This window comes from Callithrix jacchus, chromosome 11, assembly GCF_049354715.1.
Source record: "Callithrix jacchus isolate 240 chromosome 11, calJac240_pri, whole genome shotgun sequence".
In the NCBI taxonomy this organism is placed as follows: Eukaryota; Metazoa; Chordata; class Mammalia; order Primates; family Cebidae; genus Callithrix; species Callithrix jacchus.
Genome location: NC_133512.1, coordinates 90109089 through 90128056, shown reverse-complemented (window position 1 = coordinate 90128056; position 18968 = coordinate 90109089). Strand labels below are relative to the sequence as shown.

The 18968-nt window shown below is 49.2% G+C and overlaps 1 protein-coding gene across 16 annotated transcripts in view; it reads right to left on the bottom strand.

Moving 5' to 3' along the window:
* Positions 1-18968, bottom strand: part of PTPRN2 (protein tyrosine phosphatase receptor type N2) — a 1018236-nt gene that overhangs the window by 619524 nt on the left and 379744 nt on the right. For all 16 annotated transcript variants that reach the window (XM_078343304.1, XM_078343314.1, XM_078343301.1 and 13 more), the window contains one exon: positions 1512-1860. In XM_078343304.1, coding sequence (XP_078199430.1) covers positions 1512-1860 — 349 coding nt within the window. The remainder of the gene's footprint in view (positions 1-1511; positions 1861-18968) is intronic.

Below are 18968 nucleotides of genomic sequence, written 5' to 3'. Positions count from 1 at the left end.
CGGGCAGCAGACAGCACCACCACTGCACGGGCAGCTCTGGCAGCAGACAGCACCACCACTGCATGGGCAGCTCTCACTCAAGTGCCCCATGGGCTTCCTCTGCCGTCCTTCTCCTCCAAGACAGGAGCAAGAAGAAAGCACAGAAATGGTTGGTCACACGTCCCTCCCTCTCACTGCAATTTCACATTCCTTCTATTTAAAAACTGCCATCATGGCTGTGAGGGCAGAAGAGCTCCGGTCCTCAGACAGGGAGAAGCTGACGGCTGCAGACAGGGAGAAACTGTCTCACTCTGGGCATTAAACCTTCCCTTAAGGAGTCAGCCGATGCTGTGAAAACCATTATCTACTTGATTTCTGCATTTGTTATCTCCAAAGTGGAAGCTGTATTTTATTAGAACCCACTGCAGGATGGTCTTGGGAAAAGGCTGTGGGGAAATAAATGGGCCAGAACCTTCTCCATATCACAGAGCCGCAGGAACCCACAGGCGCCCTTCTCCCCTGGGCCCGCCCTGACATGGGTGAACTCCGGTAGCAACACTGGAAGCCCCAGTCCTGGCATTGCAGTTGCCTTGAGGCCGACACTCTTCCCCCAGCGCATGGTGAATGGCACAGAATCCAGACAGGGGCTTGGAGGACTTGGCCAATCGCCATAAACATGGGCGACAGCCGCATGCTCGGCCACAGGGAGGGGTGAGACTGGCAACAAAAGACACTGGACTTAGAGTGCTCAGAGCCAACTTTCCAAAACAGAGGTGGACAACACAAGCTGTGGCCAGACCCATCCTGGGAGCCACGTTCCCTGCCCCATCCCTCAGCTTCATCAGTAAAACTGTGACATAGTAAAATCTGGGGAAGGGATGAACAAAAAGTAAGAAGGGAACACACTGTCCCCAGACCCTCAGCAGTGCCTCCTCCTCTCCCAGACCCTCAGCAGTACCTCCCCCTCCCCCAGACCCTCAGCAGTGCCTCCCCCTCCCCCAGACCCTCAGCAGCGCCTCCCCCTCCCCCAGAACCTCAGCAGCTCTTCCCCCTCCCCCAGACCCTCAGCAGCTCCTCCCCCTCCCCCAGACCCTCAGCAGCACCTCCCCATCCCCCAGACCCTCAGGAGCATCTCCCCCTCCCCCAGACCCTCAGAAGTGCCTCCCCCTCCCCCAGACCCTCAGGAGCGCCTCCACCTCCCCCAGACCCTCAGGAGCACTTCCCCTCCCCCAGGCCCTCAGGAGTGCCTCCCCCTCCCACCAGCCACTGTGTCCCCTGTCCTCATACCCTCAGGAGCACCTCCTCCTCCCACTGGCCACTGTGTTCTCAGGTCATGAAATGACCACATGTTCCTTTCCAGCACAGAGAGGGAGTGAGGACCAAAGGGACCCTTCCCCCCACGGTGTCCTATTCCTGCCATGCGTCCTCAGGGGCAGTAGTGTGCAGACCCCACGTGTGGGAAGAACATGGCACATTTGCCATTGGGAGGGGCTAGATGGAGACCATCAGCAAACCAGGCGGGGCTGACTCACCTTCACCAGTGCTGGGGGAGTCGTTGGGGTCTCCCAGAGGTGAAGACCACTTCTGGGGGGTGGCTGGTGCCAGCAAGGGCCTGGACATCCTTGGGGGTGCATGCAGAAGGTACTGTGGCTCCGAGCCGCCCTCCCCGGGAGGAGCTGGGGGCCTTCGGGCAGCATAGGCACCAAGGGCTGCCATCAGATGGTGTCTGTCCACCTTAGGGCTGAGTTCATCTGGCTGTAGCTGGCTGAGGGTCCGAGGCAGGAGGTCCTCGGGGAGCTGGGCCTGAGGCCCAGGAGGGTAGGTCAGCGCAGACGTGTGGGCCATGTAGGTCAGGAGGCTCTCAGAGAAGGGGTCGTCACCCTGGAGGGAGATGGGAGCAAACAGGGTAAGCGTCATGTTTCCAGCGTCAGCCACGTGTGCCAAGATGCCCCTCAGACTCAGGGAGGTCCTGGTCCTCAACCGCCCTGGACATCTCTGAAAGGTAAAGTCACAACAGGACTCTCCTTTTCACTCTGACCAACCCAGATCCCTGTTTCATACTTGCTCTTACATTATCTTCTAACAACAGCTTTATGGAGATAATTCACCCACTTCAGCAGTTTTTAGTGTATTCATAGACTTGTGAAATATCACAACTAAGCCAAGAACATCTGTATCATCCGAAAAGAAAGGCTGCAGCCATTCCACCCCTCCCCATACTGGCACCGCTCATTCGCTTTCCGTCTCTATGGACTCAGCCTCTCCTGGATGTTTCCTGTAAAGGGATTCACAATCACACCACGTGTGGCACCTGGCCTGCCTCAATCACACCACATGTGGCACCTGGCCTGCCTCAATCACATCACATGTGGCACCTGGCCTGCCTCAATCACACCACGTGTGGCACCTGGCCTACCTCAATCATACCACATGTGGCACCTGGCCTGCCTCAATCACACCACGTGTGGCACCTGGCCTGCCTCCTTTCCCTCAGCTTGACATCCTCAGGTGCAGCCAGACCAGGGCCAGGCCTGGGTCAGGATGTCCCTCCCCTTGAAGGCCAAAAGCTACCCCATGGCATGGACATTCCACATCTTAAAAACTCACTCATCAGTTGACGGACATTTGCTCTTTTCAACCTTCTGGCTATTTTGAATAATGCCACCATGAGTCTCCATTTATGAGTCTTTGCATAAATGCGCTTTCAACACTCTTGGGTTTACTGGAGGATGTCACCCGGTAACTCGACATTTAACTGATGAGGAACTCCCAGACACAGCAGCAGCATGAGCAGTCTCACAGTAACTGCAGATTCCAGTTCCTCTGCGTCCCTGCCCACACTTGCTATTGTCCATTTTTACTGTGACCGTCCCAGTGCTTGGAGCGTGATACCTTGCTGTGTCACTTTCGTAAGGCCTGGAGCCTCAGATGTCCTGCACCTGGAGCCTCCAACCCAGCTGTAACTAAAGGCCCTTTGCGGCTCTGGGTCACTGCGTTCGCAGCAGTGAGCGGAGCTGATCACTCACAGCAACAGGAGGAGCTGGTCCCAGGCACATTCATGAGGCTCGGCAGCGTACCCCGTGCCCCTTACTGACCACTTGTACATCTTCTCTGAAGAAACATCTGTTGGTATTTTTCACCTGCCCTGGCCTTTATTTTAACCCCAAACAGCAGCTCCCCAATAGCTGCATCTCTCGCTCAGCAACATTCAGCAGAGGCCTCAGTGCTGTGTCTGGAGGTTTTCAAGCCAACTCCTTCACTGAGGCCTTGAAACATTCTGCAGCCTGCTCTTTCAGCTGTAATGTTCTGCAGCAGGGAAGATGCCAGGGTCGCTTGTTCAATAATCACCTAACACATCACCTACTAATCAATGCCCTGGCCAACATGGTCTTTCATGGAATTTCTGTCCATATTTTCTCCTCACTCATGTAGTAAAATTCCCCAGGAGGACATGTCCTCATCACGCTTTGTGCCAACAGACAAACTGAGGCCCAGCTGTCCTCACCTCTAGGGCAGCTGTAAAAATGTGAGAAATCCCATGTTCTTCCTCTGACTTGTGCTTCACCAAAATGTCACGGACAAGCTGAGTGCTAATAATCTCCAGCTTAGAGACTTTCAAATCCTGGACACACAGGTCCAGCTCCCTGGAGGCCGCATAGGGGTGTGGATGACGCACTTTAAATCCCATCCACTCGTACTTTCTACTCGTGACTCCTTGGGGCACATGACCAGTGTTGTGTCAATGGAGGTGCACACCTGGGCATCAAGCTGAGGGTGCACAGCCCTCACTGACCATGAGGTAAGATGGGGGTCTGACTCCCAAGTCTGGCTATTTCTGAAAATATTTGGGTTCATGCTCTGGGGAACAGGTTTTTCAACAGCAACCTGGAAGTTGTGAAATGGGTTGATATAGATTGGGTTTGTTTTTTTGCTGTTTTTTTTTGAGACAGAGTCTCCTGTTACCCAGGCTGAAGTAGAGTGGAGTGATCTTGGCTCACTGCAACCTCTGCCTCCTGGATTCAAGCAATTCTCATGTCTCAGCCTCCCAAGCAGCTGCGACCACAGGCACACACCCCCATATCTGGCTATCTGGGGTGTGTGAGTGTGTGTGTGTGTGTGTGTGTGTGTGTGGTTTCTTAGTAAAAATGGGTTTTCACTATGTTGGCCAGGCTGGTCTCAAACTCCTGGCCTCAAGTGATCCACCTGCCTCAGCCTCCCAAAGTGCCGACACTGGTGTCCAGCAGGGTTGACATAGGTTCTAATTTCAGTTCTCATACATGAACTTGGGGTCTCACCCCGTCATCCAGGCTGGAGTGCAGTGGCACAGTTGCAGCTGACTGCAACCTCTGCCTCTTGGGTTCAAGCAGTTCTCCTGCCTCAGCCTCCTGAGTAGCTGACATTACAGGCACCTGCCACCACATTTTTATATTTTTAGTAGAGACGGGGTTTCACCCTGTTGGCCAGTCTGGTCTCCAACTCCTGACCTCAAGTGATCCGCCTGCCTCAGCCTCCCAAAGCGCTGCAATTACAGGCATGAGCCACCGTGCCCAGCCATTATTTCTAAGATATTTTAATTATTTACAAAGTGATGTGGCTTAGGTATCATCCAAATTGTTTAATTTTGTCCAAGAACTAGCTGAAATCAACCATCCTTCCCTTTGGAAAGAGAGTGTGTGAGACAGCACGAGTGCTCGCGAACGACAGTGACTGTTCCCACCACAAACAGCCCCTCCAGCAATTTCCCACAAATTGGGTCTAAGTGTCAATCTCCAGCTCGGCCCGAGCTGCCTTTGCAAAGGCTGTCTCTGAACACCTGGTCAGGCCACCGTGCGGGGGCTGGGGATCTGTGTCTAAATCCCTCATTACACGCCTGCGAGCAGCTCTCCCCTCGCTGCTGCCAGTGCAGCAACCTGGAGCTTCCACTCAAAGGGCCTTTAATTAACGCCGAGTTGGAAGCTCCAGGTGCAGGACTTACAAGGCTCGGTGAACAACACAATCATAGCAGACTGATCTGTGCAGCCGGCTTGGATAAACAGTCTATTTTTGGTTTGTGTATGTTCTGAATCAAATTAAGGTGAAGAAGAAAAAGAGTATTGCAGTAGTTAGCACAAACAACAGAGCCTGCAGAAATAACAGCAAACATGGGTTTCCAAGAGCCACTCCAGCTATTCAGCACCCGACTGCAGACGCTACGGCGCTCCTCACTAGGGTGAGGTGACCAGGCCATAATCAAGAGGGCCTGAGACGGAAAACACACACGGGCAGTGAAGAAAAGTGTCACGGCGACTGGCTAGTGTGTGGTATGAAGTCCCAAAGGAGAGGGTGCGGGCTCTGGAACTGCCTGGGTTTAAACTACCCCTGATGCTGGAAGCATAGTGGCCTTTGCGTCAGCAAGTTATTAAGTCATCTATAAAACACGGATGATAAGAACAGTACCTGGCACAGCAGCGTTAATGGCTGTGACTACACCTATTATTGCTATTATTTACTTCACCTTCTTTCACCTTCACATTCTTTAAAGCTCTCAGGAAATCCGTGTCTCCGCTGAGGAGGAACTAGCTGATCATGCTGTTCCTTCTGCCTTCAGCTCTGAGTTTAAAATTCTGTGCCTCACTTTCAAATCCCCTATTGTGAAGATGTTTTAAGTCTCAGTTCAACATACCAATGATGTGAGATTTCTGAAGAAAATGTGGAATAATTTCTAAGAGTGTAGCTGCCCAAGCCTGGAAATTAGCAGCCTAAAAGCACGGACACGAACGCATTTCCAGTACAGGCTATGGACACTGCTGGTGCATGAACTCCTCAAACTACGTGTAAGAGAAACCCTGCTGAGCACCTCTGCTGTGGCCCAGCTGTGTGTGTGGAGCATTGAGAGCTTCTGCCAAAGTCTGCTGATGTTTCAGCTGACATGATGTTCTCCTGGGAATATTCTTCAATCCACTGCACTTCCACTCACCCAGACACTGAAAAAGCCAGCAGAAAGAAGGCTCACAGAGAGACTGGCCCAATCCCGTCAGCTCTGTGTAACCTGTGTTAAGTGTGGACCACTTATCTAAACTCTTGAGGCCTCACTTTCACCATCTGCAAAACTGGAAAAGTAATTCTGTTTTCTTTAAAAGCAGCTGTGAGGATGAGGGAGAGTATAGCTAAGATTGACTTGCTCAGCACAAGACTCAGAGGAGGAACTTGATAAATGGCAGTCATTGGCAGTATCATCATCACCATTAGTGTCACTGCCACCATCTGCAGCAGCATCCTCCCCAGTCATCATCCTCACCATCATCATCCTCACCATCGTCATTCCCACCATCATATCCACCATCATCCCCACCATCGTCATCCTCACCATTATCATCCTCACCATCGTCATCCTCACCATCATCATCTTCACCATCCACACCAGCAGACCTACCATCCACAGTAGCATCCCCATCATCGTCCCCACCACCATCATCCCCACCACCATCATCCCCACCACCATCATCCCCACCATCACCATCTCCACCATCATCATCCACACCACCATCATCCCCACCATCATCATCCTCACCATCCACACAAGCATTCCCATCATCATCCTCACCATCATCATCCCCACCATCATCATCCTCACCATCATCATCCCCACCATCATCATCCACACCATCATCATCCTCACCATCACCCTCACCATTATCGTCCCCACCATCATCATCGCCACCATCATCATCCACACCATCATCATCCCCACCATCATCACCCCCACCATCAGTGTCACCTCCATCATCAGCAGCATCCAACCTCTATTGCTGTTGTGTGCCAAGCCCTGGGGTTATATGAAGGAAGAATAACTCAGACATGGTCCTGTCCTCAAACATGAGTGGAGCCACAGACCTTAACAACTGTAATTAAAAGAATACTATTAGAGAGGTTCAGAAAAGCAATATTGGTTTTGGAAGCATGTGATTCTCTTCAGCTGGAGGAAATTAGAGCTGCTTTGTGGAGCCAGCTGATGCAGTTCACAGAGCCGTGCCCTGCACTGTACCCCTCCCCTGTCAAACGGTGACACCCTCGTGGAAGGGGCTCTTCTCACTCCCAACTGTACTGGGAGCAGGGGTACCAGAGAAAAAACTCAGGCCTCCTTCCTTTAACAAACATGCCTTTCCTGGAAGTCTGCCCAGCCAGTCCCAATGGCACAGTTAGGGTTCAGGCTGACAGGCAGGCCTGGAGGTCCGGGAGTCCTGCATGCCAGGAGACGCTGAGTGGAGGAGACTCCTGTCTGTGCACTGGGCTGTGCCCATGCTCATCAGATAGTCTCCTGCACCGAGGATCCAAAACAAATTAGGAAGCCCATGTGGGGACATCTTTTGACCACACAACACACGCTCTCTCCCTGTCTTGCAGCCCGAAGGCAGCAGTGACAGGAAGATTGATCAAGACGTGCGGCTGCCGGCCTGACAAAGCACACGGCCACAGTGCCGTCTGCAGCTTCCTAACGAGCCGGCCCCAGATGTGGCAAGGTTTGGAAGCTGAGGTGGGGATGCTCCAGCTCCTCACGAATGTGGGGTTGGGATTACTTCACTGTGCCCCGCTGTGCTCGGGCCGCAGAGAGGTGATTCTGGCAGCTCACTTATTTTCTCTGTCTCTCTGTGTGTCTCTTTGTTGTCTCTTTGTGTCTCTGCCTGTCTGTCTCTGTCTTAACACTGTAGAAAGTGTCAGTGTTTAACAGTGCTCAGGCCCTAAGTGGCCCACTCACGTGGAGGGGAAGTAACTATGGTGTCATTCTTACCGACAGCACAGTCACCAAGACAAAACAACTTTTTTGCATTCAGGGAAGCAGGGGAGTCTCACACTAGTGTATACTGTGCTGTCTCTGCAGCCAACATACAGAGCTCTCAGTCTGAAAAATAAGACCCACACAGTTTTTAGCGTTCACAAAATCTATGAGGTTGAGGAAGGTAAGTGCTAAACCACACAGGATCACCAACTGCAGCAAGCTGACAGCATCACGAGGTGCCGGTGCTCACTCGGGGGTATCTGCTAATGGGCCTTTTGCGAGTCTGGAATTACCTGAAGACGCGCGATGCTGAGAAGCCCATGATGCTGTCACTGGCCCCGCTCCACTGGAACCCCATGCTGCTGTCACCCCCCTCCACGCAAACCCCGCGCTGCTGTCACCCCCCTCAACGTGAACCCCGCACTGCTGTCACCCCCCCTCCACTCGAACCCCCCACTGCTGTCACCCCCCTGCTCCATGCGAACCCCGCACTGCTGTCACCGCCCCCCCCCCGCTCCACTCGAACCTCATGCTGCTGTCACCTCCCTGCTCCACGCAAACCCTGTGCTGTTGTCACCCACCTGGCTCCACTCAAACCCTGAACTGCTGTCAACTCCCGCTCCACTAGAACCCCGCACTGCTGTCACCCCCCTCCACGTGAACCCCATGCTGCTGTCACCCCCCCTCCACGCGAACCCCGTGCTGCTATCACCCCCTGCTCCACTCAAACCCTGCACTGCTGTCACCCGCCTCCATGCGAACCCCGTGCTGCTGTCACCCCCCTCCACGCGAACCCAGCACTGCTATCACCCCCTGCTCTACTCGAACCCCCACACTGCTGTCACCCCCCTCCACGCGAACCCCATGCTGCTATCTCCCCCTGTTCCACTCGAACCCTGCACTGCTGTCACCCCCCTCCACGCAAACCCCGCACTGCTGTCACCCCCCCAAACACCACGCTGCTGTCACCCCCCTCCACACAAACCCCGTGCTGCTGTCATCCCCCCCACTTGAACACCACGCTGCTGTCAACCCACCTGCTCCACTCCAAACCGTGTGCTGCTGTCACCCCCCTACTCCACTCGAACCCCGCTCTGCTGTCACCCCCCTGCTCCACGCGAACACCGCGCTGCTGTCACCCGCCCTGCTCTACCCGCTGCTCTTCCTTCTGTCACTCCGGGTTCCCGTTTGCATTTTGGCCTTTCCAGAAGCTGCATCCCAAAGCCTCCTACCTGGCAAGGGGAAAGCACAGGCATGAGATGAAAGCAGTGAGTTCCAATCTGTGTCCCATCCATCCTGGCCTGGGGTTAGAGGCCAACTGAGTCACAGCCACCCAGAGGATGGAGGGACGGTCCTCGCCAGCCACCGGCTCTTACTCACTGAGCGCTATGGCAGGTTGTCTTCGGCTTTGTATGTCTTGATTTTCTCTAACCTGCTCAGTGACTCCATGGTACAAACCTGATTGTCCACATTTTGCAAATGAGAAAAGAAGACCCCGCGTTGAGGAAAGGGCAGAGCTAAGACACAGACCTTCTCCCCAGCCCCCGTGTGTCTGTCACATCAGACACTCAACACGCCGAGTGAACAGAGGAACAGCAAGCAGGTTGGTTTGCACAGAACACAGGTCTGAGCGTGGAGGGGCTGTGAGTGTGGGGATTTGCACCCGTCACTGCGAGTGTTCAGTGGATGGCAGGGCCACGATTGTCTGGGAGGAAACAGGGGTGACAGTAAGGATGACTGTGGCCAGCATGCATCAGCCTGCTCCGAACCAAATGCTACTGTGTGTGCTGGGAGTGGAACCCCAGGCCCAGGGCGCCGTGCTTCCACCAGAGCATGGCTTCCCACCAAACGTCATGAGAGCAATTGCATGAGGGACACACTTTTTAAAAAACTCAAACATGTGGCAGCCACAGTCCTCCTCACTGTGTGCCTCTGCACCCACTCCTCTAGGTAGCATGGCCAAACAGGGGGCTCTGTCCCATCCTCCAGGCAGTGTGGCCAAGCAGAGGGCTGTGTCCCCATCCTCCAGGCAGTGTGGCCAAGCAGAGGGTTGTGTCCCCATCCTCCAGGTGGCGTGGCCAAGCAGAGGGCTGTGTCTCATCCTCCAGGTGGCGTGGCCAAGCAGAGGGCCGTGTCCCCATCCTCCAGGTGGCATGGCCAAACAGGGGGCCATGTCCCATCCTCCAGGAGGCATGGCCAAGCAGAGGGCTATGTCTCATCCTCCAGGTGGCATGGCCAAGCAGAGGGCCGTGTCCCCATCCTCCAGGTGGCGTGGCCAAACAGGGGGCCGTGTCCCATCCTCCAGGCGGCATGGCCAAGCAGAGGGCCGTGTCCCCATCCTCCAGGTGGCGTGGCCAAGAAGAGGGCCGTGTCCCCATCCTCCAGGTGGCGTGGCCAAGCAGAGGGCCGTGTCCACATCCTCCAGGTGGCGTGGCCAAGCAGAGGGCCATGTCCACATCCTCCAGGTGGCATGGCCAAGCAGAGGGCCGTGTCCACATCCTCCAGGTGGCATGGCCAAGCAGAGGGCCGTGTCCACATCCTCCAGGTGGCGTGGCCAAGCAGGGGGCCGTGTCTCATCCTCCAGGCGGCGTGGCCAAGCAGAGGGCTGTGTCCACATCCTCCAGGTGGCGTGGCCAAGCAGAGGGCTGTGTCCCCATCCTCCAGGTGGCATGGCCAAACAGGGGGCCATGTCCCATCCTCCAGGAGGCATGGCCAAGCAGAGGGCCATGTCCCATCCTCCAGGCGGCATGGCCAAGCAGAGGGCCGTGTCCCCATCCTCCAGGTGGCGTGGCCAAGAAGAGGGCCGTGTCCCCATCCTCCAGGTGGCGTGGCCAAGCAGAGGGCCATGTCCACATCCTCCAGGTGGCGTGGCCAAGCAGAGGGCCGTGTCCACATCCTCCAGGTGGCATGGCCAAGCAGAGGGCCGTGTCCACATCCTCCAGGTGGCATGGCCAAGCAGGGGGCCGTGTCTCATCCTCCAGGCGGCGTGGCCAAGCAGAGGGCTGTGTCCACATCCTCCAGGTGGCGTGGCCAAGCAGAGGGCTGTGTCCCCATCCTCCAGGCGGCATGGCCAAGCAGAGGGCTGTGTCTCATCCTCCAGGTGGTGTGGCCAAGCAGAGGGCTGTGTCCCCATCCTCCAGGCGGCGTGGCCAAGCAGAGGGCTGTGTCCCCATCCTCCAGGTGGCGTGGCCAAGCAGAGGGCTGTGTCCCCATCCTCCAGGTGGTATGGCCAAGCAGAGGGCTGTGTTCCCATCCTCCAGGCAGCGTGGCCAAGCAGAGGGCTGTGTCCCTATCCTCCAGGCAGCGTGGCCAAGCAGAGGGCTGTGTCCCCATCCTCCAGGTGGCATGGCCAAGCAGAGGGCTGTGTCTCATCCTCCAGGCGGCGTGGCCAAGCAGAGGGCTGTGTCCCCATCCTCCAGGTGGCGTGGCCAAGCAGAGGGCCGTGTCCCATCCTCCAGGTGGCGTGGCCAAGCAGAGGGCTGTGTCTCATCCTCCAGGCAGCGTGGCCAAGCAGAGGGCTGTGTCCCCAACACAATCTCCCACAGGGCCCCCTCTCCATAAACAGGGGCAGGGGAAGATGGGCTTGTTGACTACATCTGGGTGGTTACAGTTTGGGGCTGCTCAGGATAAAGCCGCTGTGGGCAGTCCTGTGCCCGCTGTGCCTCCCCTTGGGTAGACATCAAGAGTGGAACTGCTGAGTACAAGGACAGACGTATGTTTAGCCTTAAAGCAGCTTCCAAAGAGATGGTACAACAGCGCGCGCCGCACTCCCACTAATGTGAGAGTTTCTGTCCTCTATGTCCTCACCAAGAGTTGGCTTTATAGATTTTTTTATTTCAGCCAATCTAGTGACGTGAAGTGGTGGTTCTTTATGGTTTGGTGAATAAGGGTGCTCAGCACCTTTGATGCCGTCATTGGCCACTTGCATGTCTTTTTATGAAGTGTCTGTTCAAAACCTTTATACACTTTTGTGTGGGGTCTTTTTTCCTTTTGCACACTACTGAGGCATAAGTGACATACAATAAACATGACAATGAACACGTCTGTCACCCTGAGAACGTCCTGGTGCCCCTGGAGACACCTCCCTCTCCCGTCCCTGTCCACAGCCTCACGCGATCCCCACCAGCTTCCTGTCCCTCATGACCCAGTTTGCATTTTTGACAGCTTTCCAAACTGCATTATAACAATAGGTCCTCTTTTGTCTAAGTCAACAGAAATTAGATTCACTGTACTGTTCTGTGCATCCACAATTCATTCCATTTTTATTACCAAGCAGCATTCCGTTTTGTGGATCAAACAAAATTTCTTTGTCCATTCACTTTCTGATAGACATTTGGTTCTTCTCTGTCATGGGCACTTACTACGAAAGCCACTATGAAGGTTCGTGTGTAAATCTTTGAACATTTGCTTCCATTTGTCTTGAGTAGGAGTGGGATGGAGAGCACAGGCAGGTATATATTTCACTTTTGAGGGAACTGTCAAGACATTTTCCACATTGTTGTTGATGTTTTACATTTCCACTGGTGGAAGAGGAGAGGTCCAGCTTGCCTACCTCCTTGCAAACACATGGGATGGTCAATTTTTTTTATTTTAGGCATTCTTATAGGTTTGTAGGTGTTTCATCATGATTGCAATTTTCATTTCCATAATAAGAAATCATGTTGAATATTTCACATTAACTTGTCACTTATTTATTCTCTTTGAAGTGTTTATTCAAATTTTTTCCCCATTTTCATTTCAATAGCTTTTGGGGTATGAGTGGTTTGGGGTTACATGAATGAATTGAATAATGGTGGTCGCAGGTTTTAATGCACCCGTCACTGAAGTAGTGCACATTGCACCTGATATGCAGTTTTTCTCATCCCTCTCCCCTTCTGCCCTCCCCCTTCTGAGTCTCCAAAGTCCTTCAAATCACTGTCTGCCTTTGCATACCCATAGCTTAACTCTCACTCATAAGTAAGAACATAAGGTGATCGGTTTTCCTTTCCTGAGTCACTTTACTTAGAATAATGGCTTCCAGCTCCATCCAAGTGGCTGCAAGAGACATTATTTGTTTTCATGGCTGAGTAGTAGTCCACGGTGTTGATATATACTACATTTTCTTTCTTTCTCCGCTTATTGGTCAATGGGTATGTGGACTGGTTCCATATCCTTGCAAGCGTGAATTGAGCTGCAACAGACATATATCTGCAGGTGACTTTTTGATATGTTGACTTCTCTTCCTTCGGATAGATACTCAGTAGTGAGATTCCTGGATCAAATAATAGATCCACTTTTAGCCCTTCATGAAATCTCCATGCTGTGTTCCATAGAGGCTGTATTAATTTTCATTCCCACCAGCCGCGGATAAGTATCCCTTTTCACCACAGTCAGACCAGCATCTGTTGTTTTGTGACTTTTTCATAAGAGTCATTCCTGCAGGAGTGTGGTGGCATCTCACCGTGGTTTTAATCTGCATTTCCTTGATGATTAGAGATGTTGAGCGTTGTTTCATATGTGTGTTGTCCACTGGTCTGTCTTCTTTTAAGAAATGCCATTTCATGTCATTTGTCCACTTTTTAATGGGATTATTTGTTTTTTCTTACTGATTTGTTTGAGTTCCTTGTAGATTCTGGAGGTTGGTCCTCCATCAGATGCATAGTTTGCAAATATGTTCTCCCATTCTGTGGGCTGTCTGTTTACTCTGATGATTTCTTTCTCTACATGAAGCTTTTCCGTTTAATTAGGTCCAATTTATGTTTGTTGTAGTTGCATTTGCTTCTGGGGTCTTACTCATGAACTCTTTCCCTGGGCCAATGTCTGGAAGAATTTTTCCCGGTTAATCTTCTAGCAGTTTTGTGGTTTCACTTAGATTTAAGTCGTTGATCCATCTTGAGTTGAATTTTGTACATGGTGAGAGATAATGAGGCAGGACTCAACTCTAAAGGCAGGGCTCCGTTTCTGGACCAAACTGAAGACTAGTTAAAACAGGGCCAAGGTGGAAGCAGCTTTCCATAAGTCATGCCCCCCGGTGTGCCATGTCAGTTTACCCTTGCTATGGCAACATCCAGGAGTTACTGCCCCTTTCCATGGCAGTGACCTGATGACCCAAAAGTTACTACCTCTTTCCTAGAAATTTCTGCATAAACCACTCTTAATCTACATGTAATTAAAAGTGGGTATAAATATGACTGCAAAGCTTCCTTGAGCTGCTGCCCTCGGCCTATTGGGTAGCCTGACTCCGCAGGAGCAGTCCCAGAGCTATAACACTGCCAGAGCTGTAACACCACCTTTTCAATAACATTGTTTTCTTCTATGTCCAGCTTGCCCTTGAATTCCTTCCTAGGCAAAGCCAAGAACCTGTGTGTGTTAAGCCCCACTTTGGGGCTCCTTACACTGCATCATAGAGATCCAGTTTCATTCTTCTACATGTGGTTATCCGGTTTTCCCAAAACCATTTATTAAGCAGGTGTCCTTTCCCCAGTTTATGCTTTTGTATGCTTTGCTGAAAATCAGTTGATTGTGCTTGGCTTTATTTCTGGGTTACCTATTCTGTTCCATTGGTCTATGTGTCTACTTTTCTACCAGTACCATGCTGTTTTGGTAACTCTAGCCTTGTAGTATAGTTTGGAGTCAGGTTACATGATGCCTCCAGAGCTGTTCTTTTTGTTTAGGATTGCTTTGGCTCTTTGGGCTCTTTTCTGGTGCTGCATAAAAATAATGTTGGTATTTTGATAGGATTTCATTGACTCTGTAGATTGCTTTGGGCAGTGTGGTCATTTTCATGACACTGATTCTTCCAATCCATAAGCATGGGATGTGTTTCCATTTGTTTGTGTCATCTACAATATATCACAGCAGTGTCTTGTGTTCTCCTTACAGAGATCTTTCACCACCTTGGTTAAGCATATTCATAGATATTTTATTCATTTTTTGAAGCCCTTGTTAATGGGACTGCATTCTTATTTGATTCTCAGCTTTTCACTGTTGGTGTATAGCAGTGCTACTGATTTGTATACATTGATTTTGTAACCTGAGGCTTTCCTGAATTCGTTTATCAAATCTAGAAGTCTTTAGGGTTTCATAGGTATATGATCATATCACTGGCGAACAGCAGTAGTTCAACTTCTTCTTTTCCAATTTGGATGCTCTTTATTTCTTTCTCTTAACTGATTGCTCTGGCTAGGATTTCCAGTACTATGTTGAATAGAAGTGGTGAGAGTGGGCATCCCTGTCTTCCTTCGGTTTTCAGGGGGAGTGCTTTCAACTTTTCCCCATTTCATATGATGTTGGTTGTGCATTTGTCATAGATGGCTTTTATTATTTTGAGGTAAGTCCCTTCTATGCTAACTTTGTTGAGGGTTTTTATCATGAAGTGATGCCGGGTTTTATTGAATGCTTCGTCTGCAGCTATTGAGATGATCATACGGTGTTTGTTTTTAATTCCATTTATGTGCTGTATAACATTTATTAACTTGCATATGTTAAACCATTCCTGCATCCCTGGGATGAAACCCACTTGATCATGGTGTATTATATTTTTGATGTGCTATTGGATTCAGTTAGCTAGTATTTCACTGAGGATTTTTGCGTCTTTGTTCATCAGCGGTATTGGTCTGTAGTTTTCTTTTGTTCATTCTGTCCTTCCCAGGTTTAGGTGTCGAGTGATACTAGCTTCATAGAATTAGGGAGAATTCTCTCTTCCTTGATCTTTTGGAATAGTTTCAGTAGAATTGGTACCAATTATTTGAGTGTCTGGTATAATTCGGCTGGGAATCCATTTGGTCCTGGGCTTTTGTTGTTGTTGTTGTTGGCAATTTTTAAATTACTGATTCAATCTCACTGCTTGTTATTGTCTGTTTAGGGTTTCTATTCCTTCCTGATTTAATCTAGGAGGGTTGTATGTTTCTAGGAATGTATTCATGCATTCATTTCTTCTAGATTTTCTAGTTTGTCTGCACAGAGGTATTCATGTAGTCTTGAATGATCTTTTGTATTTCTGTGGTGTAGCTGAGTTTATTTGAATCTTCACTCTGTTTCTTGATTACTCTAGCTAATGTTCTATCAATTTTATCTTTTCAAATAAGGAATTTTTTGTTTCATTGATCTTTTATATTTGTTTGTTTCTTTCAAATTCATTTAGCTCTGCTCTGATCTTTGTTATTTCTTTTCTTCTTCTAGCTTTGGGGTTTAGTTTGTATTTCTCTAGTTCCTTGCTATGTGACATTAAATTGTCAATTTGTGCTCTTTCAGACTTTCCGATGTAGGCATTTAGCACTGTAAACTTTCCTCTCAGTGTTGCTTTTGCTGCATCCCAGAGGTTTTGACAACTTGTGTCACTGTTATCATTAATTTCAAAGAATTTGTAAACTTTGGTCTTGATTTCATTGTACACCCCAAAATCATGGGGGAGCATATTTTTTGATTTCCATGTATTTCTACAGTTTAAAAAATTCCTTGGAGTAGATTTCTAGTTTTATTCCACTGTAGTCTGAGAATATACTTGATATAATTTTAATTTAAAAAATGTATTGAGATTTGTTTTGTAGTTTAGTATATGGTCTTTTTTTGTTTTATTACTTTTTCTTTTTAGAAAACAGGATACATGTGCAGAATATGCAGGTTTGTTACATGTGTACATGTGCCGTGGTGGTTTGCTGCACCTATTACCCATCCTCTAAGTTCCCTTCCCGCTCCCCCCAACCCCCAACAGGCCCTGGTGTGTGTTGTTGCCCTTCCTGTATCCATATGTTCTCATTGTTCAACTCCCACTTATAAGCAAGAACATGTAGTGTTTGGTTTTCTGTTCCTGTGTTAGTTTGTTGAGGATGACGGCGTCTAGCTTCATCCATATCCCTGCAAAGGACATGATCTCATTGCTTTTTATGGCTGCATAGTATTCCATGGTGTATACCTACCACATTTTCTTCATCTAGTCTGTCTTGGAGAATGCTCCATGTGCTGATGAGAAGAATGAGTATTTTGCAGTTCTTGGTTAGAATGTTCCTTTAAAATCTGTTACATCCATTTGTTCTAGAGTGTAGATTAAGTCCATTGCTTCCTGTTGACTTTCTTCTCAACAATCTGTCCAGTATTGTCAGTGGAGAACTGAAGTCCCCCAGTATTAGTATGTTGCTACCTATCTCACTTCTTAGGTCTAGTAGTAATTGTTTTACAAATCTGAGAGCTCCAGTATTTGGTGCACATGAATTTAGAATTGTAATATCTTCTTGTTGGATTGACCCTTTTACCACTACTTCATGACCTTCTTTGTCTCTTTTTACTGTTGTTGACTTAAAGTCTGTTTTATCTGATATAAGAATATTCCTGCTCCCTTTTGGTTCCCATGTGCATGGAATATCTTTTTCTGCCCCTTTACATTAACTTTATATGCATCTTTATGTGTTGGGTGAGTCTGTTGAAGGCAGCAGATATTTGGTTTGTGACTTTTTATTCATTCTGCCAATCTGTGTCTTTTAAATGGAGTATTTAGGCCATTGACATTCAACACTAATACTGAGATGTGAGATATTGTCCCAATCATCATGGAGACAGAAAGTATGACTTTCAGGCCACACCTATCCGAGTCCAGCAGCAAAGCCAGACTCCCAGATCCTGTGCTTGTGGCTGCAGCCCGCCTCCCACCCCCCTCAGGGTTATGGCCAAGGGATTTTGTCCCCACTCGGGATTAACTTGCAAATCTCAGTTGGGAGCTTCTCTCAACCTGTGGCCACTGCCTGAGTTGGCTGGAGACTTCTGCAGGGTCCCCTGTGAGGCAGAATGGCTTCCCCCAATCTGTGCTGGAGACTGGGAATGCACGCAGAGCTCTTCCTGCTGTTTCTCCCACTTTTTATTCTCCACTGCTCCCTAAATTGGTTCCAGCACTGGGCAGGGTTCAGGTCCCCCCACCGTGGGCTGAGTTCCTCATAAGGGGATGCATGTCACAGAGGCAGTGTTTCTGGTTTCTTTCAGTTTTCCCGTCAAGTTCTGATGTTGCCTCTTGGAGAAAAGTTTACACACTATTTTGTCTTTCCAAGTGGGAGAGGCAATGCTAACACTGCTTCCAATCCACCGTCTTGGGGAAAAAAAATGCCCATTTTAATGTGTTGCTTTTTATTTTAAATTAGTTTTTAGAGATTTTTATACATTCTGAAATTCTTTTTTTAATCTTAAAAAGTGCTTTTTGCAAGTATTTTCCTAAGCCTGTGGCTGGTCTTTTCATTCTGTGTGTCTTTTGAAGAAGTGTCTTCTTTTGAAGAAGAAAACGTTTTAATTTTGACAAAGTTTTAGTTATCGTTTTTTTTTTAAGGATTGTGTTTTTGTGTCATATCTATACCAACTTGGAGGTAATTTCCACCTTAACACTACTGAGCCTGTAGACATGTGATCATGCAAGTATCTCCACTGATTTGTCTTCTTTAATTTCTCATCAATGTATTACAGCTTTCATTGTACATTGTCTTACACATATTTTAGATCCAACCTTAATTGTTTCATAATTTTGATGCTATATTTTTTAAAATTCAATATTTAATTGTTGCTCCTATACAGAAATAAATTAATTTTTGTGTGCTGACTTTTTACTCTACAGCATTGCTACATTAGTTTCAGGAGCTTTTCTGTAGGTTCCACCAAATTTTTGACAAAGATTATCATATAGTCTAAATGCCTTTCATTTCTTCTTGTTTTACTGCACTGGCTAATACCTTCAATGCCACAGGTGGGTGGATCCCCTGAGGTCAGGGGTTTGAGTCCAGCCTGGTCAACATAGTGAAACCCTGTCTCTACTAAAGATACAAAAATTAGGTGGGCCTGGTGGCGGGTGCCTATAATCCCAGCTACTTGGGAGGTTGAGGCAGGAGAATTGCTTAAACCCAGGAGGCAGAGGTTTCAATGAGCCGAGATCACACCATTGTACTCCAGCCTGGGCAACAAGAGCAAAATTCCATATCAAAAGAAAAAAAGATCTTCAATGCAAAGGTAAGAGCAGACATCCTTGTCTAATTCCGGATTTTAAGTGGAAAGCATTCAGCTCTGCGCCATTCGGTATAGTCTTAGATGTAGGCTTCTGCTCTGGATGGATGCTGGGTTTTGTCAAATGCTTTTCCTGGTATCTACTGGACACCTTGTTACTATGGTGAGTTATGTTGGTTGATGTTCAAATGTTCAACACACTCCACATATCTGGGATAAGTCTCCCTTGATTATGATGCAGAATATATTTTTATATATTGTTTACATATTTTACATATTG